The sequence below is a fragment of the Pungitius pungitius genome, chromosome 4 (genome assembly GCF_949316345.1).
Source record: "Pungitius pungitius chromosome 4, fPunPun2.1, whole genome shotgun sequence".
Lineage (NCBI taxonomy): Eukaryota > Metazoa > Chordata > Actinopteri > Perciformes > Gasterosteidae > Pungitius > Pungitius pungitius.
Window position 1 is genome coordinate 4,374,672 of NC_084903.1, and position 26,851 is coordinate 4,401,522.

At 41.5% G+C, this 26,851-nt stretch overlaps 2 protein-coding genes across 2 annotated transcripts in view; both read right to left on the reverse strand.

Moving 5' to 3' along the window:
* Nucleotides 1–160: 160 nt before the first annotated feature.
* On the reverse strand, nucleotides 161–13,855 carry stard5 (StAR related lipid transfer domain containing 5). Its single transcript, XM_037484800.2, has 6 exons — nucleotides 13,328–13,855; nucleotides 11,871–11,920; nucleotides 10,510–10,642; nucleotides 4,478–4,595; nucleotides 2,820–2,913; nucleotides 161–2,738 (listed from the first exon to the last, which is right to left on the reverse strand). The coding sequence occupies exons 1-6, from the start codon at nucleotides 13,427–13,429 to the stop codon at nucleotides 2,588–2,590; spliced, it is 648 nt and encodes a 215-aa protein (XP_037340697.2). The 5' UTR covers nucleotides 13,430–13,855; the 3' UTR covers nucleotides 161–2,587.
* A 191-nt stretch (nucleotides 13,856–14,046) lies between these two features.
* The window catches only part of LOC119198931 (transmembrane channel-like protein 3), a 46,928-nt gene continuing 34,123 nt past the window's right edge, over nucleotides 14,047–26,851 (reverse strand). The window contains exons 15-22 of the mRNA XM_037456546.2: nucleotides 23,017–23,084; nucleotides 22,521–22,649; nucleotides 21,360–21,470; nucleotides 20,505–20,630; nucleotides 18,513–18,591; nucleotides 16,892–16,934; nucleotides 16,534–16,807; nucleotides 14,047–15,348 (exon numbers count right to left, since the gene is read on the reverse strand). Of these exons, the coding sequence (XP_037312443.2) occupies nucleotides 14,460–15,348; nucleotides 16,534–16,807; nucleotides 16,892–16,934; nucleotides 18,513–18,591; nucleotides 20,505–20,630; nucleotides 21,360–21,470; nucleotides 22,521–22,649; nucleotides 23,017–23,084 (1,719 nt within the window). The 3' untranslated portion in view covers nucleotides 14,047–14,459. The remainder of the gene's footprint in view (nucleotides 15,349–16,533; nucleotides 16,808–16,891; nucleotides 16,935–18,512; nucleotides 18,592–20,504; nucleotides 20,631–21,359; nucleotides 21,471–22,520; nucleotides 22,650–23,016; nucleotides 23,085–26,851) is intronic.

The following is a 26,851-nucleotide window of genomic DNA, read 5'->3' on the forward strand; positions in this document are numbered from 1 at the left end:
GGACGGATGTCATTGTTGTATCCTCTTTCACCACTTTGTTACTCTAGATGCAGTTGATGCTTGTTGGTCAACGTTCACAGAGGTCAGATGAATCAATGCTGGATCACATGTGGCTGCGCTGCTGAGGTCACAACTTGAAGCATGTGCTGATTGCACTTGCAAGTGTTAAGCAGGATTTATTTTAAAATGACAAAACATTGGGTGTCATTAACAAGAATCAACAAGAAGTAAAAATCAAATGAAATTGCAATTGGTGAGATGGGTCACGACTTATTGGTAACATACAAACAGATGTCCAGCAGGTGAATCAACGGCTCCATTCTCATCAAGTACTGACATGTTATCGAGATATCTTTGCAATATCAACAATGCCACGAAAGTGGAAAGCAGCCAGACCAAACAGTGAAGCACTTCCCACTCCCACGGGCTTAAACATGCTCTCATATCCACATTGCCTGTAAAACTGATTGCAATATGCTTCTGCAGTGACAGGATTGAGACCCAGAAGAAAAAACAACGATAAAGTGGCGATTACATATTCCCCCGACCAGTGAGGACCATTTTCCAGTCTCAGCATATGAGGGTTAAAATAATTACAGTACATGTGTGGACTAGTTTACTGGCAGCTGTGGAGAAACGTACATCTGTATATCTTGTATTGAATATGTACGATTATAAAGGCAAGAGTAACGTTTATAACATTTAGTGATTAAATAAAGACACAATTTGAGTGGTGAGCTTGAATTTGAGCAGTTCACCCTGTTTGTCACTTTAAATGACAAGACAACGTGAATAAATAGAGCTAATGGTGAGTGTGTTCAGTTATTACAGTACTGTCACTAAATACAATCCCACTTAAAGTTCCACATGTACTTTTCCCATTCATTTTCCCCCCCAAAAAAGCAATCATGAACTATAATTTGTAGAGCGAGGTGGCCTTAAAATAACCCGGACTGATAAAACACTTTGCTGGTCCTGCTGATGGACGATCTAGTACTTTGAAACAGGGGTCAGTATAATTCAACCTTCCACGACTAGTATCGGAGTTGAGAAAACTCCTATGGGTCAGAAAGAGTGGCTTGTTAAACTAACATTACATATCATGAGGGTGACACTGGGGTCAACAAGTGAGGATAGGATGTTAATGTTCCAATCGAGGAAAACAAAACAGCTGAACTTGGATCCAATACTTGGATCCCATCAATCAGGACCAGGATTCACAAGTGATTTCAAAGCTTTAGCGCTGTGCTGCACACTTTGAACCCAGATGCTTGAGGATGTTGTGGGACTTCATCGTAGAGGTAAACCACACGTTTCAGAAGGCAGGATTTTTGATTGGCACCTCAATGCTAATTGCCTCTTAACAGGAGGATTTGCTTTTACATGACTCTGAACATGCTGAATTCTAGGTTTAAGGCTCAATTTCATTTATCGGACAAATGGTTCTTTGTAGTTGTTATGAAAGGAACCCTCTTATTTACTAATAAAAAGATAAATCATTACAAATATGCAGTGAAGATAAAAACTCATGTATTTGTAGATTGGAGAAAATGGTGTTATGTCTTTGATGGCCTGAGAATCAAAACGAGTATTTCAACCAGGTGTTCATAGTCACCGAGTTATGCCTTGCAATGGCTTCATCTTATTGACACTACTTTTACAGAACAGTACTGTAAGAGAATGTAAGCTTAAATTGAGGTTGTGTTATTTTTGGGAATTCGTGTTTCACCACAATAGTTGTGTCGTATGTTAAAACCACACTATTTGCCTTTTATTGTGAAAGGTCTAGTGTCAGATGGTGACCGCTTTGTGAGCCCACTTCAAAAATCTACAGTGGTTCTTATATGGAATCTGCTTAAGGAGTTTAAGGGACAGTGTATAGAGAAAAAGAAAATAGGAACACTAATCCCGCCCCCAAAAAAGAAAAAAAAGAAGTGCTCAGTGGGCAGCATAGAACGTCCCCGATGCACCCACCTGTGCTTCAGTGAAAGGAATTACAGAGAAGGCAGATAATCACAGTTTACAGGTGAATTGGAGATGAGCAGATGGCAGTTCAAGTACAACACAAACAATTAAACATGCGGTATGAGTCAGTACTCCAAACCAGCAACCTGATACCAGCATAAGGTAAGTAAGGTCCATGCAACATGCATGTTTACTGCACACACTGAAGAACACAATCATAAAAAAGGAAATCTCGAGTAGCATCAGCGTGCTAAAAAGTACACATGTTCTGTCATTTAAGATCATGTACAAATATAGATTATTATTATTATTATTATTTCATTATTTAGATCGAAGGAGATGGATTCCTCCCAATGACGGTGACGTGAGGAGACTGATTGCGGTCTTCTCGGTGCGTAAACTACTTTCACATAGAAGGATTGACTGTTGAAGGTTCACTGGGTTCCTCCTGCAGCCACACAGGACCGAAGGAATGTACCAACAGAGATCGTGGATGGGATCTATTTGAGGTCAGCCATCGATAACCCATTGTGCCGACTGCTGTTGTTTGGACTGTTTAAAATACAACAAACCTGAGGAGTAGTAGGGTTCAGGTTTGAAGGTAGCTACATGTCTGTTAGTGTCAAAGGTCCTTGAGGGACTTGACAGCCTTGGCCAGGTTGCTGTAGAACTCGGCCATGCTGGAGGGGAAGAAGGAGTCAACCACAGAGCGAGGGAGGAGTCCTCCAAGGTCTGTCTGGAAGAAGCTGAACACCTGGGTTTTATTAGGCTCCCTAGAAGACAGACAAGAGAAAACGTGTCCTACCGAGACACAAACACACGCTGTACACCTGGTCTGGTGGGCGTGTACTCACCCTGCGATGGGGACACAGATGCAACCACATCGATGGTTGAATCCTCTCACGTAGCCGGACTGGGGCGGGCAGCCTGGGTGGGTTACGTTGGTGGCTGTTTGACATGAAGCAGGACACACATACACATTGGTCTACATGATGTTGATATTGTGAGATCTGTGGCTCCAAACCACGTGAGCTTTTACACTAAATAGAGAGCTTTCCATTAAAACAAGACTATGGACAACTACAGACTACGGACAAAAAAAATGTACAATTGATGCATGGGTCTAATTTGGCTTCTTTCATACTAGAGGTGAGAAAACATCCAAGACATGTATCCTGGCTGGGTTATTAAACATAATATTTCAGAAACGTTGTAGTAATGCACAGCAGAGGTGTCATGGTCTCTGGTCCTGTTCCCCTGCAGTGTCCCCCTCTTGAAGTAATAGCCTTTGCCTTTTAGAAAATATGCGTTTGCTGTATTGCTGAGAGTGGTTTCTCTTATAAGTGTTTGGTATTGATCTACTCATTTACAGTAACTCTGTGCAAGAAGGTTTAAACCAAGAGGGAAAGTATTGGTTTAAAATGGTGAGGCTGCTCTAAATGGGCAAGTGGAAGCAGTTCCACTCGGAGTTCACCCGGTGGAGCCCAACACACGTCGTCACCTATCTAAGCTTCACTCAGATGTTTAATGGTCCAATGGGCTAACAATTCTGTTGTAAACTAGCCACATTATCCCCACCCCTTGCAGGAAAGGCCCACTTGAACTGTGTTTACATGTTTAAATCAAATAAGTTTGGTTTACCTATTTCCCATATTATATTAAGAAATAGAAATAATATATTTCTAAATGTATCTATATATTCATTGTCACTAAATAAGCATTCCCAATTAACCTATTGGCTCAACAGCCAAGCCATCATACCATGTGACCAAGTAGTTGATGATGACGGACTTTGTAATGTCACCGTGTTGATCTATGGAATATCTAATGCCTTCAAAGTTCTTTCAGAACCTTCTGCTGACTGATACATTTCAGCAATAACATCTCTCTGATGGCTTTTGCTGTAAGATGCAACTATGAAAATGGCGAGAAGATCTTTCTAGAACAGCTGAACTCTTCTGAATCAATCGGCATCACTTTAAATAATGACAGGTGGGTATTGACTACTACTTAACATGAGTTCATTGTGATTGGTTAATTTTGAACACAGCCACACCCAAAATTTAAAAGGAGGATATGCACACTGAGGGACATTTTATGAGTTTTTAATTTCTCCCTCTAAAAGTTTAGATTCATCTGTTTAAATTATGGGGTAAAAATGGTAAAAAAAAGTTCTGACATGATATGATTGGTCTGATTTTGGCATTTTAACAGAATGTGTAGACCTTTTATATCCACTGTATGCACATTACCTAAGTGTTTATTACAGCAGCACACAAGTAAATGTTCCTGGCAAATAATAGAAAGTTAAAATGATGAAAACAACCAAAGTCAGTTGGGTATAGTCTCTTTAATATATTTTTAGCTTTTCAACCAAAGGCTTTTAAAGCAGTGGTTCTTGAAATCTGTGACATTTAGTACCACAGACTTATTGATAAGGTACAACGTTAACAGTCAGTTTCTTTGGGGATTAAGAGGGAAGTAGAGGAGACCAGAAGGAGTTGTCACAAACCGTTTGATGAAATGCTGCCATCTTCGTACTGCTTGACTAAAATAACATCTACAAAGTCCCGTGGAGCTATGATGCCCATAGCTGCTGAGGGCGTGACTGTCCGGCAGATAGAGATGTCCTGTGCAAGAGAGGGAGACAATGATCACAAAAACTGGGGGGGGGGGGGACAAAGCAAAAGCATAAATGAACAAACACTTGTCATATCACATTTAGAAATGTAAAGCTGCACCAAAGGAGAAGGTCTTTTCTTTAATGAGGAGTTAGTAAATGGATCAACCACCAAACTGTGCTTTCTCTTTTTTAGTCTTCCAGCCTCTCGGCTACATGGAGTCATTCACCCACTGATGACAGGTGCTACTATAAGAAGGGACACCTGGCCGTCAGTAACTAACAATCTACCATCAGTGTCACAGTTACAGGAGGGATTTGTGGGTAAGCGTCTTTGCCAAGGACACATTTAGATGGACACAAAATGGACAGGAATACAGAGACCCGACTGCTGCTGTGCTCCCTTCAACCACAAACCAAGATAGAAATCTAGGTGCAATCATGGATTCAGACCTCAACCTGAACAGCCATATCAAGAGTTACGAAAGAGAACTCATGTCTCAACCAGATTTGGAAAAACTTGTTTAGGGCCAAAGTACATTTCTGATCTGCGGATACCCGATAAACCGCCACGAACCCTTGGCTTGTCTGCTCCACGTATTTGGAAGAAAGTCCCAGAAAGCTGCAGGTCTGCTGAGTCCCTACGCTCCTTTAAATCCAGATTAAAGACTGTTCTGTTTGTTACTGGCTTTGATTCACCATTTCTGCAATACTCAAATTCTTAAACTATACTGTATACTATTTTTTTAGTTCAAATATTTTTAATGAGATTCATTTTTTTAGGATTCCATCAACATTCTTCACTGTAAATCCCCTTGCTTAATGATTAGATGTTTAATGGTTTTATGTGAAGCACTTTGAATTAAAAAGTGCTGTACAAATAAAATTGCCTTGCCTCCCTCCAAAGAGGAGGGCCATGTAAGAGCATTAAACTCTTAAGAGGGTGTCAAATTCAAGATAAGCATTAGCCTAGACCTGGCCGGGACGAAGGCCTCTCTGAATGTAGCTTTTAGATCGTTTTTGCACTGGGAGTCAATAAGTTTCATTTGCAAGATACTTGGGAGACTCTCTGCAGAAGGTTGTCCGTAGCACAGCGTATGATCACCAGTGAATGAGGTGCTTTCACCCAGAGAGATCTGCATGTATCAAAATGGATGAGATTGTTTGCAGAAAGCAGAGTTTTCCACAATTGCACTTTTGTGGCGGCTTTCACGTTTTCATACACTGCTGTGATCTGCTGACCAGGGCCCCAGAGCTTCAGGTGGAGGATGTTCAGCTCCTGTGTGTGTTCACAAGGAATGCAAGATCCATCTTGGATCATCACGTTCAGGAACACCCATTATGTCATCTTCCATTTATTTATTTAATTCTACTTTTAACTCCCCCTGTGTTCACTCAATTCCTTCTAAAAAGGCCAAAACCTGGCGCTGCTGTGAACTCCTGGACTTAATGTAATGGAGCACTGTCAGGGCAACAGACATGACATGCTGCACAGCGCCTGTTGGTGTATGATACAGTCCTCCAACTTTCTTTGGTCCAGCGCTACCATTGTGTTTTTTGGCATTTATAAAGCGCTGACACAGCTTCTGAGAAACATTCCTGCTGCGTTCGCTGATAGAGATGTTGCTGAGCAAGCTTTTCTTTTCTGGACACAGAATACCAGCGAAATGCAACATGCAATCCTTCAGAAACTGCCCTTTGGTGAATGGCATTCCTGCTTTGGCGATCACCTCACTCACCGCGTGACTTGGACTGCAGCAGAACAATCCTTCTTGGCCTTCTGGAAAAGACTTTAGACGCAGCAGTTTGAGACCCCTGCTCTAGCTGATGTCAGGGCTAGGAAGAGAAGATGTCCTCCTGCCTCCCTCCAAAAACGGCCACCAAGAGGTGTGCAACAGGGTTTGTTGCAGGCAGATACGGATGCAACATACACTTCAGCTGTTGATGGAGCCTCATCGATACCAGCGAGAAGGTGGAGGATCACGCCATCCAGCCCTGCATCATCAGAGCTGCCCAGTGGTGGGCCACCATGCTGCTCTGTGCATCCACAAGAACAAGCGTGACATTCTCTCAATACACGCAAAAGGGCGTGAAATTGGAGCAAGTGGTCAAACACGTGCTTGTGAGAACTTAGGACCACACTGAGTGACGTGAGGCAGTCACGCCGAGGGGCCGATTGTAGTCTTCAGTGTTCATGCAGAACCACTCAGCAGTGTGCATTCTCTCTCAAACCTGTCCTCCAATACAGTGCACCAGAAAGCATTCGCAACTCTTCACTTTATACATTGTTACTTTACACCCTTATTCCAAATGGATAAAAAAAAGTAGATAAAGTTTATTTGAAAATGTTTGCCGATTGATTAAATATATGAAAAAAATATATATATATATATATACTGTATATATATATATATATATATATATATACACACAGCCTTGGGTCGGTACTTTGTTAAAGCACCTTTGGCAGTCATTACTGCCTCAAGTCATTTCCAGTCAAGTACAAGCTTGACCCACTTATTTCTGGGAAGTTTCACCTATTCTTTGCTGGACCTCTCAAGGTCCATCAGGTTGTCTAGGCCCCTCAAGGACATGGACAGTCGTCCAGAAGGCACTCCTTTGTCCTCCTAGCTGTAGTCTTTGGGTTATTGTCCTGTTGGAAGATGAACCTTTGCCTCAGCATGAGGTCCAGTGCAGGCTTTCATCATGGATGTCTAAGTAGATTGCTGCGTTCATCTTTCCGGCGACCCCGACTAGTCCCCCAGTTCGCTACTGAAAAACATCCCCACAGCACGAAGCTCACACCACGCTTCACTGCGGGGAAAGGTATTAGACAAAGGATTAGCGGTGCCTGGTTTCTGCCAGACATGACGCTTGGCATCAAGGCTTAAGAGTTCAATCTTTGTTTCAGCAGATTACAATTCTTTTTTTCATTGAAGTGCCTTTTGGAAAACTCCAGACGGGCTGTCTTGTGCCTTTTACCGAGTAGCTGCTTCTGTCTGGCCACAATCATACAGGCATGCCTGGTAAAGTGCTGCAGAGATGGTCGTCCTTCTGGAAGGTTCTCCTCTTTTCATAGAGAAATGAAATGAATGAAAATTGAAAGAAATGTCTGATTTTCATTAGTTAACTTTCAGAACATTTTTATTTATTATTGTTATTTGTCAGTTTCAAGTTCAGTGGCCATTGTTTTTTTTTTTCTTTAATGGAAGGTTGCCAACAATTATGTCCATGTGTGTATGCAGAAGAGAGCAGTTGCTCTGGATGCAGATCATTATTCAGTCGTGGTTAAAGGGGATAAACGCGTCAAGGAAAACATTAAATATGCCATAAAGTCAAAATTGATTGATATAGGATAGAATCAGGGACTGCGACGATAAGAGCTGCAGAGAGGAGAGTTTGTTCGGTGAGGAGTGTCTTCTCGGGGAAAGCACAGGAAGATGATTTCTCCTCGAGTCTGGAGAACAGCTCGTCACTGCAGCGCTTGAAGTGTATGAGCCAGTGCTAGAGGCCTATCGCTAGCTTTACGTGTCCTTGAAAAGGAAAATGGGTCAAGCATATGTGGAATTGGTAAGAGACCTACCAACGCATTTTAAGCGATAGTTGACTGCCCTTGACGTAGCTACTTTTGAAGGTCTGTGAGTTCAGGGTTTTGGAGCAGTTGAAATATGTCCTTCTAGATCGAATTGTAACATCAGACTTCGAAGCGCGACTACAGCGGATAAGTATGTATTTTTCCATTATGGCTCACAATGCTTCGGGCGTGTGGAGAAGTGCTTCTGATGCATTGTCGCAGGAGATGTCTTAAAGGAAGGTGGGAGTTTTTAAATCAGACTTCAGATATAGTGAGATTTGTAACTACTGTACATTGGAAGGCAGATTGTCCTGTGCTACAGGCGGGATTAAGGGATATAAAAAATAATGTTAGGCCTGTTTGCTTTTTAGAGTGTTGCCTGAGGTTGTTACATCCTGCATATTTACACACACTGTGGGAAAATCAGACCTTGACATGTCATCTGACAGCATGGTTGAGATAGTTGTGGAGGTCCCATCTTATCTGAGCTCATTGTGTCACACAGCAAGGTAGTAGAGCAGCAACGTTCTCTGACAGGAATATTTGAGCGGGTTTTGTAGTGTCTGGAGCAGCTAAAGGCTACTTTCTGCAGAGCAAGATATATAGAAAATGGGTCCCATGGGTGGGGATTGTGGGACAAAGGATGTTTTCCAAATATTGATGCAAACTTTTGTTGAGTTTTGTCCTCTTGTGTTGGAAGGGGCACATGATAAGTGTGGACTCTTTTGGGTCCAGGAGACATCCGTTAACATTTTGAAACTTTTTTCGGGGCGGTGTTACAAGGGACGTGACACATTAAAACTGTGTGCAGGGAAAACAACTCAGAGGATCGAGGCAGCGGCACTGCAGGCTATTGCAGCTCGGAGTGAGACAGTTGCACACCTCATTGTGGACGGTGTGGGTCCGTAGCCGTGTTCCACGGGTGCTTGTAAATATTTGATCCCTATGGACACCGACATAAAAGCCCAGGTCCCGTTCCTTTGGTTTTGCTTACCACCTAGGCCTGTCGCTTTTGATATTGCGTTACCGCAGAATATACAAAAATGAATGCATTAATTTTAGGTGGTGCAATATTCACTTTACATATAAATGAACGTCACCAACATTTTAGTCAATCTACATCTACGCTTACATTGTTGGAGGCGGGGCTTAGGCAGCACCTTCACACGCAGAGCGGACACCGACAGGGAACGTGTGAACCCACTGTGTTACTAAGTGTTATTTGTTGTGACATGTACAGACAATTAGGAGAAACAAGTCCAAATGGACTTGGTTACGAAGCCGCAATCTTCAGCTCTGGTGTGGAAACATTTTGGCTTTAAGCCGAATGAGAGAACGAGCCGCTACGTTGAATTTGTTTAAAAACAGTGGCAACGAAAACAGGCAACACAACCAACAACAACCCTCCGCCCAGTCTCTCAACTAATGTTGGTTCCTCCTCTTTGGCTGCGAGGGCCATGGGCAGGGCGATGTCGCCCCGTCTCTCCCAGCAGCCACGGAGCGCGTCGCCGTGCCACCCGTCAAACTCCCTCTCGGGTTAAACCGCCCCGGCGCGCTTTTCCGCTGGACACATTTTCTCAAACCCGCATCGACCCCAACCCCGATGCTTCACCCCAATATTGTTTATCGCAAATAATGTTGGTGCAATAATAACACAATTTTGATATTGTGACAGCCCACACTTAATTCCCCCAGGACACTTTTGATGTCCGTGACACTGACTCATAATGGTAAATATTGCTTTGTTTGGTCAGAGTGGAAGGAACTCATTGTTTTTATCACAGCCTTAACATGGTTCTGGTGTTTGTTATTGGGATAGAACCTCATAAGTCTTTTTTTGGACCATTGTCTAATAACCTTTGAATTCCTACTACCGGAATTTGCTCCTCTTGGCAAGGGTTTCCACAGTAGATGTTTATCTGATAGCACCGTCACCATGTTTAAAAGAGGTGATTCCATACGTGTTTAACTTCAGTATCAAGTCTCAATATATCAGTGGACTCGTGTGAAAATGGATTGGATTTAAAGCCAGCCAGAACCACTTGCTGTTGTAACAATTCAAAAGTGGCCAAGCCAATACAATATAAAACACTATGTTGTTCAGTCGTGACCCTAATCAAATCTACTACAACTACACTTTATTGAGTTGGGTTATTAAACCAACATACATGCAGTTTATTGACATGACCTCAAAGTGACAGCTTTCAACCAACCACTAGAATATGCAACCTGCAGCTTTAACTTTCATTCAAATCAAACCCAAACTGTATGAACTCAAACCGTGGTTAACATATAACGAATGGTCAAGACAAGACATTGTGGAATCAGAAGAAAGAAATTAGTAACACACCTCTGTGATTTGTTCCAAAAGCTCAAACCTTTTGACATTATTGTCCCACTTGACTCGGAGCCCATTGGGTACTGGTTTCAGACACTCCCACACTTTCTCTGGGCTGCCAATGACAATCCCCTCCCCCTTATAACTGCAGAGGAAGAGAGACGAGGACAGGGTCAGGAGAGGAGTTTATCTGCTGAAAAGTAAAATGATTCATTATTGAACCGCTCACTGATAAACAGTCCACAGCATGAGCCAGGACCTCGGTTTCCTTAAAAAGTGAATTTAAAAGTAAATATGAATGAATTTAAAAATAGTAAACAAACTTAAATAGATATCTGTAAACATTCTCACATACACACTCGCAAATAAAAAATAATACTTCCAGTTATGCAGGTTGAGCAGTTCCACAATGACACAATTAACTTTTAACCTCTTGTTACTGCTTTTTATCCATTCCTCCGACTTTTATGTTCTTACTACTCTGCACCGAGCCACTTGCTAATACACAAGGTGATTTACGTTTCCAGATGATGAAGAACTTCTCTTCTTCTGAACAACATGACCAGCAGGAGAACAACACCTTCCACGGAGTGCAGATGATGTACTTCAGACTGATGTGTGCGTCTGCATGGTATCAGTGAGAGCAACAGCTGGTGCTGGTTGTAACGCTGTTTCATACAACTTGTGTCCCGTCTCATGCTGTAGACTGTTTATCAGTGTTCTCCTCACGCCGTGCGTGTGGGAGGCTCGTAGGCGCCTCATTCCCTGCCATTCTAAGGACGCTTTGTTCTTCTTGCGTTGTCCAAAGTTCTCCCGCACGCCGCATCAACGTAGTCTGACCAAGTCTTGCTCCACTGATGTTTGTAGCTAGTGGGCTGACATCAATGGTGTGTGACGCTTTAAGTGGCACTTCAGACTCATAGGACTCCGGTGAGAAGATACTTCCGGTTTGCAGTGGTTCGAAATGGCTTTGCTTTTAGTCGATTAAGAATATACAGCGGTTGAAATAAGTATTGAACACGTCACCATTTTTCTCAGTAAATATATTTCCAAAGGAGCTATTGACATGAAATTTTCACCAGATGTTGATGACAACCCAAGTAATAGTCATGCGTTCAATACTTTTTCCCTGTGTCATTTCACATTATTACACATAACTTTATTTCTGAACTTCTTTCTTTTGGTTTCTTTGTATGTATGTATTACAGAAGTTAAAAGGTAATATGGCTTTGGGAGACCTGACTGATCTCATCCTTGCGTTTACACTCACATGACTTCAAAGTGCTCCTCTAAAAGGTTTCATCTAGGTAAATGATGCATTGTGTCCAACTGTTCATGAAATCTAAACTAGATGAAAAGTCAAGCTTTCTCACACATTCCCTGGGAACTCCGACGAGGGACGCCAAGACACAGCCACGTCATTCTGCCAAAGGAAACAGAGGGACAGTGGGACAGTGAGCAACGTTGGACTTTGAGGAAGGAACAGCCCTTGTAAACGCACATCATATTTCAAAGAGGCAAAGTAGTGGGGGTTTTTACAGTCTTGACCAGCACAGGCGTGATCTGACATCATCTGACAGTCAGCATCATCATTGAGCATCATTGTGCATCACCGGCACTGCATAGTGCAGCTGAGCCTTGTCTGACAAACATGTGGGCAGGAGATTTTGAAAGTAAAATAAGTCTAATAATGGCTCATATTTATAGTAAGTTGTACATCGGCTCATTTGTTGAAATTGCACTTTATTGTTTTGTGTTCTTCTGGTTGTGTATCCCTATTGTTGAAATGCACTTATTGAAAGTCACTTTGGATAAAACATCAGCTAAATGACATAAAAGATGGTAACAACAGACGGTTCTATAGTAGCGGGCCGAGTTTAATAGCAACCACATGGAAGAATTAGCAACCATCTCTTGTATTTTTCACCATCTATGTGAAATAGAAAGCAGAGAGCAAAACAAGCACCTCAAAATAAATATACGATTGTATAGTTGTTGCAATACATTTTAACAGCCTCAGACAGAACCATTCCATGCACGATGACTGTGTTGTTGGTTTTGCTAATGCGCTTGCTTAATGCGACGTCATTTCCTGCAACGAGAGCATCACACCAACTGTGTTAAACGGACAAGGTGTACTTGCACCACGCTGAATAGCTAAGTCTGCAGCAGCCATCGGCCTCTGTAGGAACCGACCAAGGACCACTATCACCAACTTTACTGATGTCTCTAGTGCTGTCCTTTCATTATTATCTGCTACATCAAATAATAAAGTCTTCATAATTCAAAATGACCAAGATTGAAAGATCTGAGTTAAAGTGCGGAATTTCAGTCAATTAAAAAAAAAGAGTTGGTTTCCAAGTGTTCGGTGGGTGGGGCTCTGAATGAACAGCTGATACTAAAGTTCAGTTCTTGAGAAGTCGCTGAGCAATGTCCATTTAGTAAACCGTACGATGGAGCTGTGCAACGACACCTACTGGTTTGCCTGCGCATGGGTTTTCTTAACAGCAGCAGCTGTTTTCTGCCTCCGTCGCCTGATTCGTCACGCATGTTGTTGGAAATAATCAGAAGGCATCACGTGTCCATTCAAAACATTAAGATTAAATGAGTGAGCACTACATGATTAATTTCTGCAATAGATTGGTGCTGTATTCTGAAGATTTTCAGCAATATGTTTGCGAAGGTGTGACGAATCAGGCGACAGAAAACAGCTGCCGATGTTAAGTAAACACAAACAGTCATACGTAACGTTAGGCAAACCAGTAGAGACGTAACGCCGGGGACAACGTGTACCATTTCATATCAGGCGATAAGAACAGCGAACACTTACAGATTTCTTGCAGACTTTCCAGCCGGAGTCATCCCTCTTGTAACTGAGCAAGCAGTCCCCCACAACCTTGGCTTTATGTTCATAATCCATAGCACTTTCCATAGGAAATTAACGCTACCTTGCTAGCCTAGTGTTAATGATTTGGCAGATAACGACAGCTGACGGTGTAGCGGGTGAAAAAAGATATGATATTATGTTCCAATTCAACAGAGATTCAAAGAGACACTGTCGCTGAACTGCAAAACGCGAACGTTTAAGTTACTTATGAGCAAATAGAAGCGTTACTACACAGTTAGCGTTAGCCCAAATGAATGGAACCTGCTTTGCGACGCGCGCATCCTTCACAAATAAGCAGTTAGCTCGCGCGTATGACAACTCTGTCAAATACTCTAAGGTTTCAAACCTTCTATATTCCACCAGCCATCACTGATCTCGGTCAAGACGTTCCAATTCTAAACTAGTCTAATGTATTCCCTTAAACAAGTGTTACCAGTGCTATCAATTCATTCTGAGACATCCTGCTTCCGGTATAGCTTTCAAAATAAAACTCAATCACACAATAATTAAGCGTTTATGAAAATGCAATAGGAGCTATGGTAAATATTTCATTACATTTTCAATTTTTTAATGGATTTCATCGGAAACATTCATCGCTATTCTACGAGGCAAAATATTTACGGAAGCAAAATGTATCATATAATTTATTTTGAAGGCAAAAGTCTCCGAGTCTCGATGCATCACGAACCGGATGCTGCACAAAGCAGGCTGGGAATTGGAGTGTTCACTTCGTTACATCGAAAACGATGTATTATTTCAAACATTTTCAATTAAAAACGATTATTCCATTGTGATCGGATGGGAAGCCGGTGTCATTATACAAACTGTGTGTTGATAGCTCATCAGACACCAATAACTGCAGTGCAGTATGGTTTGAATGATGGACACGATGCTATAACAACGCATTTAATTCACTCAAGTACATGTACATGTTTAAAATTTTACAAGACCACACAAATTGGAGCAAAAAAATCACATTGATGATAATATTCTGACTTTGCTTTCAAACCCACTGTACTCTAGTAGTGTATATATTGTCAATGTTTAAACAGAAGACATCATTGTAGAAAAGATGTCATACATTGGTGCAGACAAGATCATTTGAATCAATAACATTTAAATCCAAGCTGGTTTTGAATTTCTTTTTGGCCAGCTTCTCTTGCCTGGCATCCGCCTTGAGATGGGGCTCCTTGTTGTGGAGGACCTGAATATACTGGTCACTGCTGCTGTTCTGCTGGTCGCTGCTGGAGGCCACCGAGGCTGAGTCTGACTCGGTCAAAGGGGTCTCCAGCTTTGCTCTCATCTTGGGCTTCACAAAAGACTCCGTGTGCCTGGTCCTGGCCGGGGACTGACGGTGTCTTCCTGGCGAATGGATGGGACGCCTGGTTCGGACAAGGAGCGAGTCGGCTCCTCTCACGCTGACCTCGGCCTGAAAGTTCGACTCGACATCTCCACAATCCATTTCTCCTTCACCATCCTCCTCTTCATCGTCTCCTTGCTCTCCATATCTTTCTCGAGCTCGACTGTGGCCGCCTTTCACCACGGACACGTGGCCCTCCACACGGCCCCCGATGTACAGGTGTGGCGGCTGGTGAAGGTCAAAGCGGGGGCGGGGCCGATGAGCCTTCCCTGACGCCACCCTTCTCCTGCCTTTTCCCTCTTCCTCCTCCTCTTCCTCCTCACTCAGATGCTGCTGCGATGGGTGGGACCGGTGAGCAAATGGTTGGTGGTGAGCGCTGCGGGGCGTGTAGCGTTTGATGTTGCGTGGGTACACCTCAAGGACCTCTGCAGGCTCCTCCAAGAGGTAATGGCATGGGATCCGTGTGGAGGAGCGGAGCAGCTTCTTCCGGGGCTCGTGCTCATTGACAATTACATAGCGGGTGGTGAGACCGCGCCTTCCTCCATATGTCTGTGCAGTGACGATCCCGGCAGCCTCTACTGGATGTATGGAGCGTATTGCCTTCCTGTAAAGGGGGTCAGAATAGTGAGCTGGGAGATTGTATACCATTTGGTGGGAACCAATTACAAGAGAGGACAACACATATGGGCATGGATGACTATTATGTAATATCATTGCTGGAATAAGATCTTTGGATTATGCTTGATGAAATGTTCGCAATGCAATTCTTCCCAAATGAAAGAGAAATGTACACTGCAATGAATAATTAATCACGGTTTAAGCGACCTTAAATGAATACACTAAAAACACCTTGGTATGAATTGTTTTTAGTCTATACATTGACTAAAAACACCAACAAATTGTGGCATTTAAATTGTACTTACAATGGCTCTTATCTATAGCAAGTTGTAATTTAATGAAATTGCACTTTCTTGTTTCTTGTTGTTTTGAGTTTGTATCCTTATGGTTGAAATGCACTTGTTGTAAGTCACTTTGGATAAATTTTGCCAAAATGTTCTTACAAAAACACTGGTATGTTTCTTTAAAGCCGATACTCAGCAGGTTTACACGAGGACTATTCCATGATAAAAAAACATTGCTGTAACATACACGTATTTATCACTTCCAACAGAATATCATTCCTCAAAATGAAAAAAGAAACTGAAAGCGGTTAGAGAACCTTGTTAGCTACTAAGGTAAGACTGAATAATACAATTTTATATTCAAGAAATTGCGAGATCTCTTCAAATCACAGGAGTTGTATTTATACATTGGGATGTTTAGCTAGCTAGTTAGCTACATGCTAACACCATGTTAAAGTTAACATCGCTACCCAGGACAGCGGTAAGGACACACAACCAGGACGTGGATGAAAACCGGCACGTTTTATCCCAAATTTTTGTGGGGCTTTTGAGTTGGTCTTTCCTCAACACACTGATCGTGTGCCGCCAAGTTAATATGGTTAGGAGAACATTTGTATTTCAGGTAGGGCCATGTAGATTTTCTCCAAAAATCAATTAAATTTCATTTAAAAACTGCATTTTGTATTTTCTCAGCTTATCTTGGTCTAGTATAAAAAATGTTTGATGATGTGAAACATGCAAGTGTGACAAATATGCAAAAATAAACCAGACAAACACTTTTTCATGGCATGGTATCCACCATATCAGAGGATGCCTATTTTCTCAAGACTGAAAAAAAAAAAAAAAAGTCTGATTGTTAAAACCCAATATATCAATGTAAGTCAGACCTGCTGGGTATGTGTTCCGGCCTGTGTCTGGGCAGCATGGTCACCGTCGGACTTGTGACTGATCCAACCACACTTCCTCTGTTCAGGTCCGTCCTAGAAGCTGATTGTGTGATAGTGTCGATGCTGTTTCCATGACGAACAGGAAAAGTAAAGTTTGTAACGCTGCCGTTCCGTCTGAGAGATGCAGTGTGGATAGAGGCCTCCTGGCTCGTGATGTCACTTTCCTGCTGATCCGCCTTTTTGTCAGCTGCAGCCTCTGGAGCCTGTAATCTCGCTAAGATGGGGTAAATGTTACATGGTGAGAGTCACTAGAATAAATAATGGAACACAAACAGTAAAGAACAAACACAGGAGATACCTGCAACCATCTGGAGGACTTTCTTCTTGTCATCTGTCCGCTCCTGACGAGATTAAAAGAAAAATTCCACCTTAAATCATTTCTAAATTTTGACTTAAAGCTACAGCAAGCTACGTTAATTTCTTTAAATTTTGTGTTGGATTTGGTCAAAAATTGTAGTGTTTACGGGCTCCTGAGTCCCTTTGGAAAATCTTTCATTCAAAGCACTTTAATCCAACATGCCAATCACCTATTCATGCACTGATGACAAGAGCTACCATCAAAGGTGCAACTATCCCGTGCCATACATAACTAAGCATTCACATGGTCTTCAGGAGCAATTCAGGGTTTACTGTCTTGCTGTTTTACTACAAAACTCTCCATGAAATCAAGGGCAGTTAGCTAAAGTTCTTGCTCAGCCTTGAAAGATAAATTATCACTGTTTAATATAACTGGTAATATTCCTACAGTATTCGTCATGTCGTGAGGGCTAACCCAGGGGTGGCTTGATCTCAATGATCATCTCCACACCCTGGACAACAGACAAGGCGAAGAGTAGCTGGTACCACAGCCGAATGTGCACAGGAACGCATTCCGCACGAAGCTCCGTCTCTTCGAGTCACAACTGCAAAACTTCAATGTAGCGCACTTCCCCACGCTGACCGAAATCAAATACGCATTTCCAAATGCCAAAATGGGAGAATGTGTGTCTCTCTCATCCCTCATGAAATAATTCAGTCAGCGCTTACAAGATTTTTCCGTCATTGAGAAGGAAATCCCACGGCTCCGTTTTCACTGAATGCAGAAGTAGTGGAGGACAGTCTGCAATTAGAACTGATGCAGTGTGATGATTCTCTGAAGAATCAGCTTCTCTCCCTACCGGACTTCTACCAGAGTTTGGAAAAGGCCAAGTTGCCTCTGATGAGACGCAAAACGAATGATGAGTCTATCTGCGAGCAGACATTCTCTCTGTTGACGCTGAATAAAGGCAGACTGAGAACCAGAATGACCGACAGCATCTCTGTGACGTCCTTCGCATCTCAACCACCAAGCCTTCTCCTGAGCTGGCAGCTTTCCTTCGGACCAAAGCGCAGCATCACTGCTCCCACTGAGCCAACATCCTTCCCATTACAGGGAAAAATACACAGTTTTCATTCGTTAATAAGCCCAATTACTTAAAATAATTCAGTCAGTTAAAGTTGATGACAAATTTTAACAAACATTTTTGATGTGTTAACAATCCCAATATTTTATTTGCGTAATAAGCTTAAAATATCCACATCCCCTATTTCTCTCTCTTGTCTCTCCCTTCATACAGGACAATTAGAAGTGAGGCAGTATATAGCTCACATGGCCCAGTCCTTGTATGTTTTTCTGTATGTGCATAGTTTGAACACCCATGTGTTAACCGAATCTGCTGAATGTAATTGTGGTACAATTGAAAGAGATACAGACATTAAGATATTGTGTTCTTTTAGGGATGAATGGTTGAAATAAATACAGCATAGGACCTCCTGTCAGCACTGTAGGAATCGGGGTAAAGACATTTAGTGTTAAAGAGCTTTGAGTGGCCAGAAGACTAGAAAAGAGACAAACATGATTACCATTTAACTACTTTGCAATTGATTCATCAGAAACTCACTGTCTGGAGCTGCATCCTCAGCTGGTTGTTGGTAAATTTGAGGGATCTGGCAATGGCCTGGAGATAGTATATCAGCATGCTGAAACACACCAGGACAAAAGATGACATGTTAGGTGTGTTGTATTTGTGTATTTTTTTCCTCCCTTAGTCTTGCTTATACCCTTAATTCAGGTATGACATGTTAGAATGGAGTAATATTATTTGAAACTCAGCTATTTAATCAGATCAACCTTAAATTTGGCAAAGGGCGATGGTGGCGCATGGAGAAGCGTGGTGCGCTGGGAACCGCGAGGTTGGCAGTTCGAATTCCAGCTGCTCCATGTGCCACGTCAAATTGTCCCTGAGCAAGACTCCTAACCCCTAATCACTCCCCAGGCAAAATGTAACGCATGGGTTAAAATGCAATGCAAGTTGCTTTGGATAAAAGCATCAACTAAATGACATGTAATAAAAGCCTTAAGACTTCTTTGATGATATAGTTTTTCAAAAACTATTGACGTGGAGACACGGTCCTCGCCATGAAAAAAACCCTCCCGTTTCTGTGCCTTGTGTGACGGCCCCTGTCTCTAATCACAGTCAATATGCTTTTGTCCCTTTGTCCTTAGAAAGCAGAATGCCTGATGTAGAGTGCCTGGTCTGACAACAATGAATACTATTTCTTTGTTTGAGTACAAATAGACGTATCTCTCATTAACAGTGGTGTCTTCGCTGTATTTGTCATTACCTAAGAGCCAGATTGTGACACTTGACATACTCAAAAAATCTGGAAAACATGGGTTTCTCACCCAATCAAGCTGACTAGACCTCTTTCAACATCCTCAGTGGAGAGCAAATTATCCACCTTGAAAGCAGAGTTCTGTGCAGAGTCCCTGCTCCACAGCTCTTCTCTCTTCAGGAAGCACCCCACCTATTCCTAATAAGTTACAAATGCTGGTGTCTTTGCTATGTGTTCTGTGTGTATGCATCAAACAGCAGTTGGGAATATTCAGACTTTTTGGAGACCCTAAATGGAGTCCTGCTTTGGACTCTAATAATGATATTAATGAAGTATCAGCAGTACCTTAAATTTGGAGTGAAAGAATGAAAGTTTAGACCAAGACTATTTTATTGCGAAGATCATGTCATCCCCTTTTCTTTTTGTCTCACTCCAAACTCAGAACGCTGGGTGGCCAGTTGACCCCCACTCCAAAAAAAGTTAAGTTTGCGATAAGTTTGCAGGTATGTATTCTTGTTTAGGCAAGTAAGTTGCCACAATTGAGCACAGTCTTTTTTCAACACCCATAGGGTATAGGTGGCCTGGCTCATCCAGAACGTATTTCTTACTATAGGGCAACATGAGACATTATTTATTTGGGATTAATACCCCTGAGACTGATTGGTGTATCATAGAGGCTCATTAATGCTATTAATCTTCTCTTCCATTCCTTGCACCTTACTCCTTCCACCTTTTATAGTGGGCTGAATATTTTCGTAGTTTAAAAGATGAGGACTGAATTGTTTAAGTCATCTTCACGACGATGGTCACTTCCCTTGCTAACGGCAAACTAGTTAAAATATTCCCAGGTCGTGATCCACAATGTAGTCATTGTGATTATCCTTGGCAGAGTTACTAAACACGATTTGGGCGTGTCCATAAACGTATGCATTTCAGGTCCCATTTTTTCATTTTTTCGTCTTTATCGTTTTAGAGGTCACAGTACAACCATGCTCTCTCTGGCAAAATTTGGACCAAAGAAAAGGATATTATTGCCCTTATCACTTTTCAGGTATGTTATAGAACCCTTCTGATCCAATTTGTTTGTTGCTTTTCAATTTGAGTTTTATTTAGCTTTGACAGTTTGCTTTACTTTATCTTTTTCACTATAAACTGATTCACTCAAACACAAAAATGGAAATACTTCCCAATTACTCTTGTACACTGTGCATTCACCAAAAAGTATGTACCGAAAAATAAATATGGCAATGCATGTGTGTGTGTTTGTTTAGTCTTACAACAGCAGCAGCAGGCCTGGCAGCACCACGACAGGGCTAGTGACGTAACTCATTACTTTACTGAACCACAGGGGGAAGTCATTGGCCACCGTCTCAGAGATGATGTCATATATCTTCTCTTGGCCACTGAAACACACATTAAAGTAATTTTATGTATTAAACATTTAGAAATAACAAAAAAAACAGAACCTTAGAGTTCAGGTAGCAGCTCCTCATATTGCACAAATATGAGTACTAGTACTTCCTCTCTCCTATCATCAGCTGCACCCTTCCCACCACCTTGTGGACATAAAACAGAATACAAAATGCAAAAAGGCAACCGACAGTTGTATCGATGCTGGCCGACAGCATCAGCTACAGCAGGCAGCTGAGGTCACCGAAACCAATGGACCACTTGCCTTTTCTTTCGGAAAAATTATTTATTTTGAAAAATGACAGGATTCTTTCTCAATTATATGTGCATGTCCCTCTTGAAGCATTTGTCTTGTGTCTTGACAAAAAGGTTGGGGCCCTCTAAGCTACAGTCTATGGTAACGTATGGTTTAGCTTTCTGATAACATATAACATTGCTTTGAAGTGACTATAGATGATATGCTGATTCAGTTCCAAATGATTGTGTCTAATTCAGCCTTTGAGCACTTTGGAAAACACAAAAGAAAAGTGTCATTACAAAGACTTTAAATATTACTTTACATGTCAAATAAAATATTTTAAGTATGTGTTTGTTTCAAGGATAGGAGGATGCAGATGCTTTATAGTTTTAGAACATTTTCCATTTTCCACTGATAGGCAATGTAAATCCCAGCAGTTCCTTTTAACCTCACACATCTTTTGACACAGTGAACAAGGATTCACCTGAATGGTCCACAGTGCTGTGACGGTCTATATCTCACTATGGCAAAGACGGTGGGCAGCATACACAGAAACAGCATGAAAAGAAGCATAGCCAAGTAGAAATTGTTTGATCTGGAATAAAAAGTAAAGCACAGAAAACATTGTTTTTAACACATTACAAACAATAGAATAGGTCTGATTCGATTGTTATTGGTGGTGCGTCATATTCATTTTACTCAAAAATGACTTAAAATGTGGAAACAAATCCTGCACCATGTGGCCGTTTATTCCCATCCAATAACTCATCTCAAACATTTACTTCCTGCCCCCTTTTAACCTCCCTCTGTCATCAGGGTGACACCTCTTTCCCTTAAAGGGGCCCCGTGAATTTGGTCCTTAGCAGTCCCCTCGAGTCACCAACATTTTAGTGGATGGCGCTGCCTCTGCCTGCTTTTTTTTGACAAAACCAGAGGTGGGGTTCAGGCCACAGATTTTCATTCTTGCCTACAACCTCCAAGTGTGTTCTATGACGGGCGTGTGAAATGGAGCTGTTGGACGGCAGTAGAAGTCTTGCGCACACTTCAGGCGTATGCGGTTTTGGGGGTTTTCTCGCGTACGCCTGATGGTGAAATGGCTCATACTTTTTCAGTTGAGTGAACACAAAACCATTACGAGTCACACAATATTACAGTTAATGGCAGAAATCAAAGATTTCACATTCCATTCAAGCAGTTGATTCATTACAACTATTGGCATCCGGATCATTTCAAACAGTCATGGCATCAGCAGTGGGAATATCACGGTCTGGACTCAGCCGTATCACAGCCCAAGTACTTCACACACAAAAAGTGTTTTGTATTCATACCATCAGTGTGTAGTTGGCACATTGTGTGCTAAGTAGATGATGGCTTGTGTTTACCGTTTGATACGAAAACACAATTTTTACAAAGGTGTGAAGAGTTAATCTAGCTGTGTTCGCTTTTGCAAGACAACTACAATGTTTTGATAATTGGGTGAAAGGTTTTCTTATTTGTGTGTAGAGTTTTGCAAAAATAGCCAATAGTTACAAAAAATGTGCTTAAGCAATCAGACAAAACTAATCAACAAACAACCACATGGGGTGTGTGTGTGTGTGTGTGTGTGTGTGTGTGTGTGTGTGTGTGTGTTTCATGTATGTCACACCTTGAGGCCCGGAACACCTGCTGGTGGGGAACATTACACGTGAGGACGGCCCAGCTCCTCAGGTACATGAGACCAATCAGCTTCAACACGTTGAAGGCAGGAAGACAGGGAGAGAAAAATGCTCCCATCCTGGACGGAAGAAAGAGAAAATTCAGTAACACACCCACACAGCCACTGGGGTCACACATCATATAACACACATTACATCCTAAGGCTCATGGTTTCGCTTCATTATGTTCAATGCTTCAAAGTGGCATTTCTAAAATGAGTTGAGGAGATGCAGTGGAGCCAGAAACAAGGGTCTAATGGAGAGAACATAGCAGGCCACATTCCTTTAAACAGGGTCATGGAGGCCGGTCAGCACCAGCCAGTCAATTAACTCTGAATGACATCTTCTATTACACACTGGTGAAAGCCTAGCTAATACAGTGGAATTATGGTCTGTTATCTATATTTCATTTTCTGTAATATATTTTAAAAACATTTTCGGACTTACCAGATCATTCCTTGGTTATAAATCAGATGCAAAACATTCTCTGCTATTTTGAATTCTCCATATTCAGGCTGAGAAGACAGAAAGATTATTAATTGTTGTTGTTTTCCTTTTAGTTGGTCAACCAAAGAGTCCTTAAATGATTAAATGAATGCTAAACAGGCCTTAGCCAACTGAAAGTTGGACAAAGCCAGATTATTTTTGCCAGTTTATTATCCACTTCAATTGAGGCCTTTTCCATATTAAAAATGTGGGTAAAAATAAATGGCTCCATAGCGCCCCCCCATTTACTTACTTTTATCCCTCAATCATTGATTGACTTGAATTTTGTCACACATGTACTCTTGATTATGCTGTACAAAAAGGTCGATCATGGTATGAAAATGCTTTTAACTGTTTTTTCTGTCATTTTTGATTTTGTGAAAAAAATATTTTTTGAACTCCTTTCATACATTGAGTAAACTTTGTCAATGTCTCATTGTGTTTAGAAATGATGGACCAATGGAAATGCAAGGGGTGTGGCCTAATAGTTAAAGGCAAATAACTTACAAAAGTACCTCAGGAATCAGGAACAGTTATTGCCAAAATATACCAGGAATTTGACATGATGGTTGCTGCTTAAAATCGGACAGTTAGAAAATGAGACAATGAGATAATGGACAAGACAAATAACAAGAAAAATGCCATGTTCAATTTACAGATTTACAATTTAACTCTACGGTAAAAAATGGGATAGGGATGAATAGCATACCATGCATCTCGAGAAAGGATAATTGAACTGGGGACTACTCTGAACTCCATGACACTTATTCATTGTCAGCCGCTTGTGAATCAGTGAGTTTAATGGTAGCTGACTTCAAAAGGACTTGAATCCATCTCCCCAGCTTCACTGAAGCTAATCCAGAGGGGGCATGTGCTGCCAGGTTCTAGCAGTTAAACCTTGTAGATGAGTGCAGGAATGTACGTCCTCAAGACAACAATTAAGGCTTGACTTTTCCACATTTTTAGTATCAACAGTTCATTTAAAGGGGCATATTATGAAAATTCCACTTTTTGTGGTTTAGTTTGCTACAATTTACAGTTATATTAACATGTTTACGTTGATATATGTTAAGTTCATGTACAATATTATGGAGGACTAAAAGTGCCACAATTAAGTAAATAAATACACAATTAAATAATTACTTAAATGTGTCATTAATTAATTAAAATTAGAAAAAATACATAAATGTGTACTTAAATGTGTCATTAATTAATTAAAATACAGATTCGTTTTATAAAAAATACATATTTCACTATTTACATTTACATTTCATGATCTTGCGTTGCAGTGCTTCATGAATTACTTAAAACTGTCAAACTGACCCATCAAAGTCAGTGGGCGGGGCTAACGCGAATCCAGTCTGATCCATTGCTTTGGTAGAGTACCTAGCCACGGCAGTATTTTGTTCCTGGCCCAAACTCTTTGTGGCATATAGATGGCCACCATAAGCTCATCAGGTCAGTGATATTAGCAGATAAACATCTTTCTAGATGTTTCATTACAATTCATGTGTTTGCAACAGGTGGAGATTTGTTGTCCACGGTGGGGTGGATGGATTCAGTCGTTTAGTAGCTCTGCATCAATCCAGTATCCGGAATTGATTTGTCTTGACTTGATACACAGGGTAACCAATCAGGCGTTAGGTTCCGCCTACCAACTTTTGATGGGTCAGTTTGACAGTTTTAAGTAATTCATGAAGCACTGCAACGCAGGATCATGAAATGTAAATGTAAATAGTGAAATAAGTAGGATATGTATTTTACATAACATGAATCTGTATTTGAATTAATTAATGACACATGTATTAACACATTTATGTATTTAATTCTATTTTTAATTAATTAATCACACATTTAAGCAATTATTTAATGATGTGTTTATTTATTTAATTGTGGCACTTTTAGTCCTCCATACAATATAGTCATGATGTTGGTTCTCTGTAAACTACATGTGATTGTGTTATTGTGTGGTTATTATCCTAAAGTAAACAGAATGTGCTGTGTATTTCATTTGTTATTTGTATTCAACTACTCGTATCTGGTTAAGGCTGGTTAACAGCCATTAGTTTCTAAATAGATATAATTTGTACTTACCATGCACTTACATTTTATAATGTGCTCTTTTTCAGTTTTACAAACCTCAACATTTTCCTGCATTAAATCCTGCTAAACACAACAACCTGTCTGTATCTTGAAGAATATGGTGCTGGAAAATATATGTCGAACTGGCTGTATAGCTAGAAAACCTTTTTCTTCAAACAACTTTTAGCGAGGACAGAACTCCTAATAAACAACAGTCTCAGCACCACGACAACAAGACAGCTGGTGAGTCTCTCCTCATTCCTCTCCAGCTAACATAGGCTTCATGCTGTAAGAAAGTGCATCATAATGCTAGTTAGGCACGTGTAGCTCCACAGCACGCTGTAGGAGATTATCTAGGGCTCAGAACTTCAACATCAGTTTAGTCACATAGCTAATGAATTAAATAGTTTATTTAGTTTTTTATTTAATTATTAAATTGAACCACTTCTATTTAACTGAATTCCTTTCTATTTAACTACTGTACCGAGTTATTTTATATAATTTCCTAGAAACACACATATCTGGCTTTTCCACCCAGCGCTACAACCTCCTCCTCTCTATGGATATTGTATGTCCTCATCAAACAAAAAGTTTTAAATAGTGGCGGGTGCCAACCAGTCAATGCGTTGGGGTTGATAAGCCAGAAATGAGTGTATTATTTTAGCTTTGTTTTGAGAAAACCACTTTAATGAACTGTCTGATCAGAAAATGGAGCAGGCCGGTCCACATGGACATCGGCGCTTAACTCTTTGAAGTGCCGGATTTATTTTTCTAGCTAAACTGAGACAGCTAGGCTAAAGTGCACACTCACAGTTGCCGTAGCGTAAAAAATAGTCATAGCAGAGAAAAAAAATGATGCGCTGGTGAAAAGAATCCAGGATGAGTTGAAAAGGGAAAAATATGAGCTGGATGCCATTTTGCTAATCTGCATACTCCATCAAGAAGCACTGTGTAAGTCTGTACTGCAGCCTGATCACGTACTACGGCAGTTGTAAAATTTTAAACGAGCGTCGAAGGGACTTCAGCATCGTCAATTTTTTAGGTTTTATGTCCGCTGGCTAGGTTTGGGGATAGTATGTTTACAACTTCATCCTCCAGCATCTGGACTCCACAGGAGCTCAGACCAGGATCCTGTTTGTGGACTTCAGCTCTGCCTTCAACACCATCATCCCGTCTCTGCTGCAGGACAAACTCTCCCAGCTGCACGTGCCCGACTCCACCCGTAAGTGGATCACTGACTTCCTGTCCAACAGGAAGCTGGGGAAACATGTCTCTGCCTCTCGGTCCATCAGCACCGGTTCCCCCCAAGGCTGCGTTCTTTCCCCTCTGCTCTTCTCTCTGTACACCAACAGCTGCACCTCCAGTCACCAGTCCGTCAAGCTCCTGAAGTTTGCAGATGACACCACCCTCAATGGACTGATCTCTGGCGGGGATGAGTCCGCCTACAGGTGGGAGTCTGACCATCTGATGACATGGTGCAGCCAGAACAACTTATAGCGCAACGCTCTGAAGACTACACATCATCGAGTCCATCCTCTGCTCCTCCATCACCGTCTGGCCTCCAGGACTCTGAGGCGGGCAGGAGAGCTTGTAGCCAACCTCTCTCACCCCAGACACCGACTCTTTGAGCCTCCTCCCTCTACCAGGAGGCTGCGGTCCATCCGGACTAAGACCTCAAGAGTTTTTTCTCGTCAGCAGTTGGTCTCATGGACCG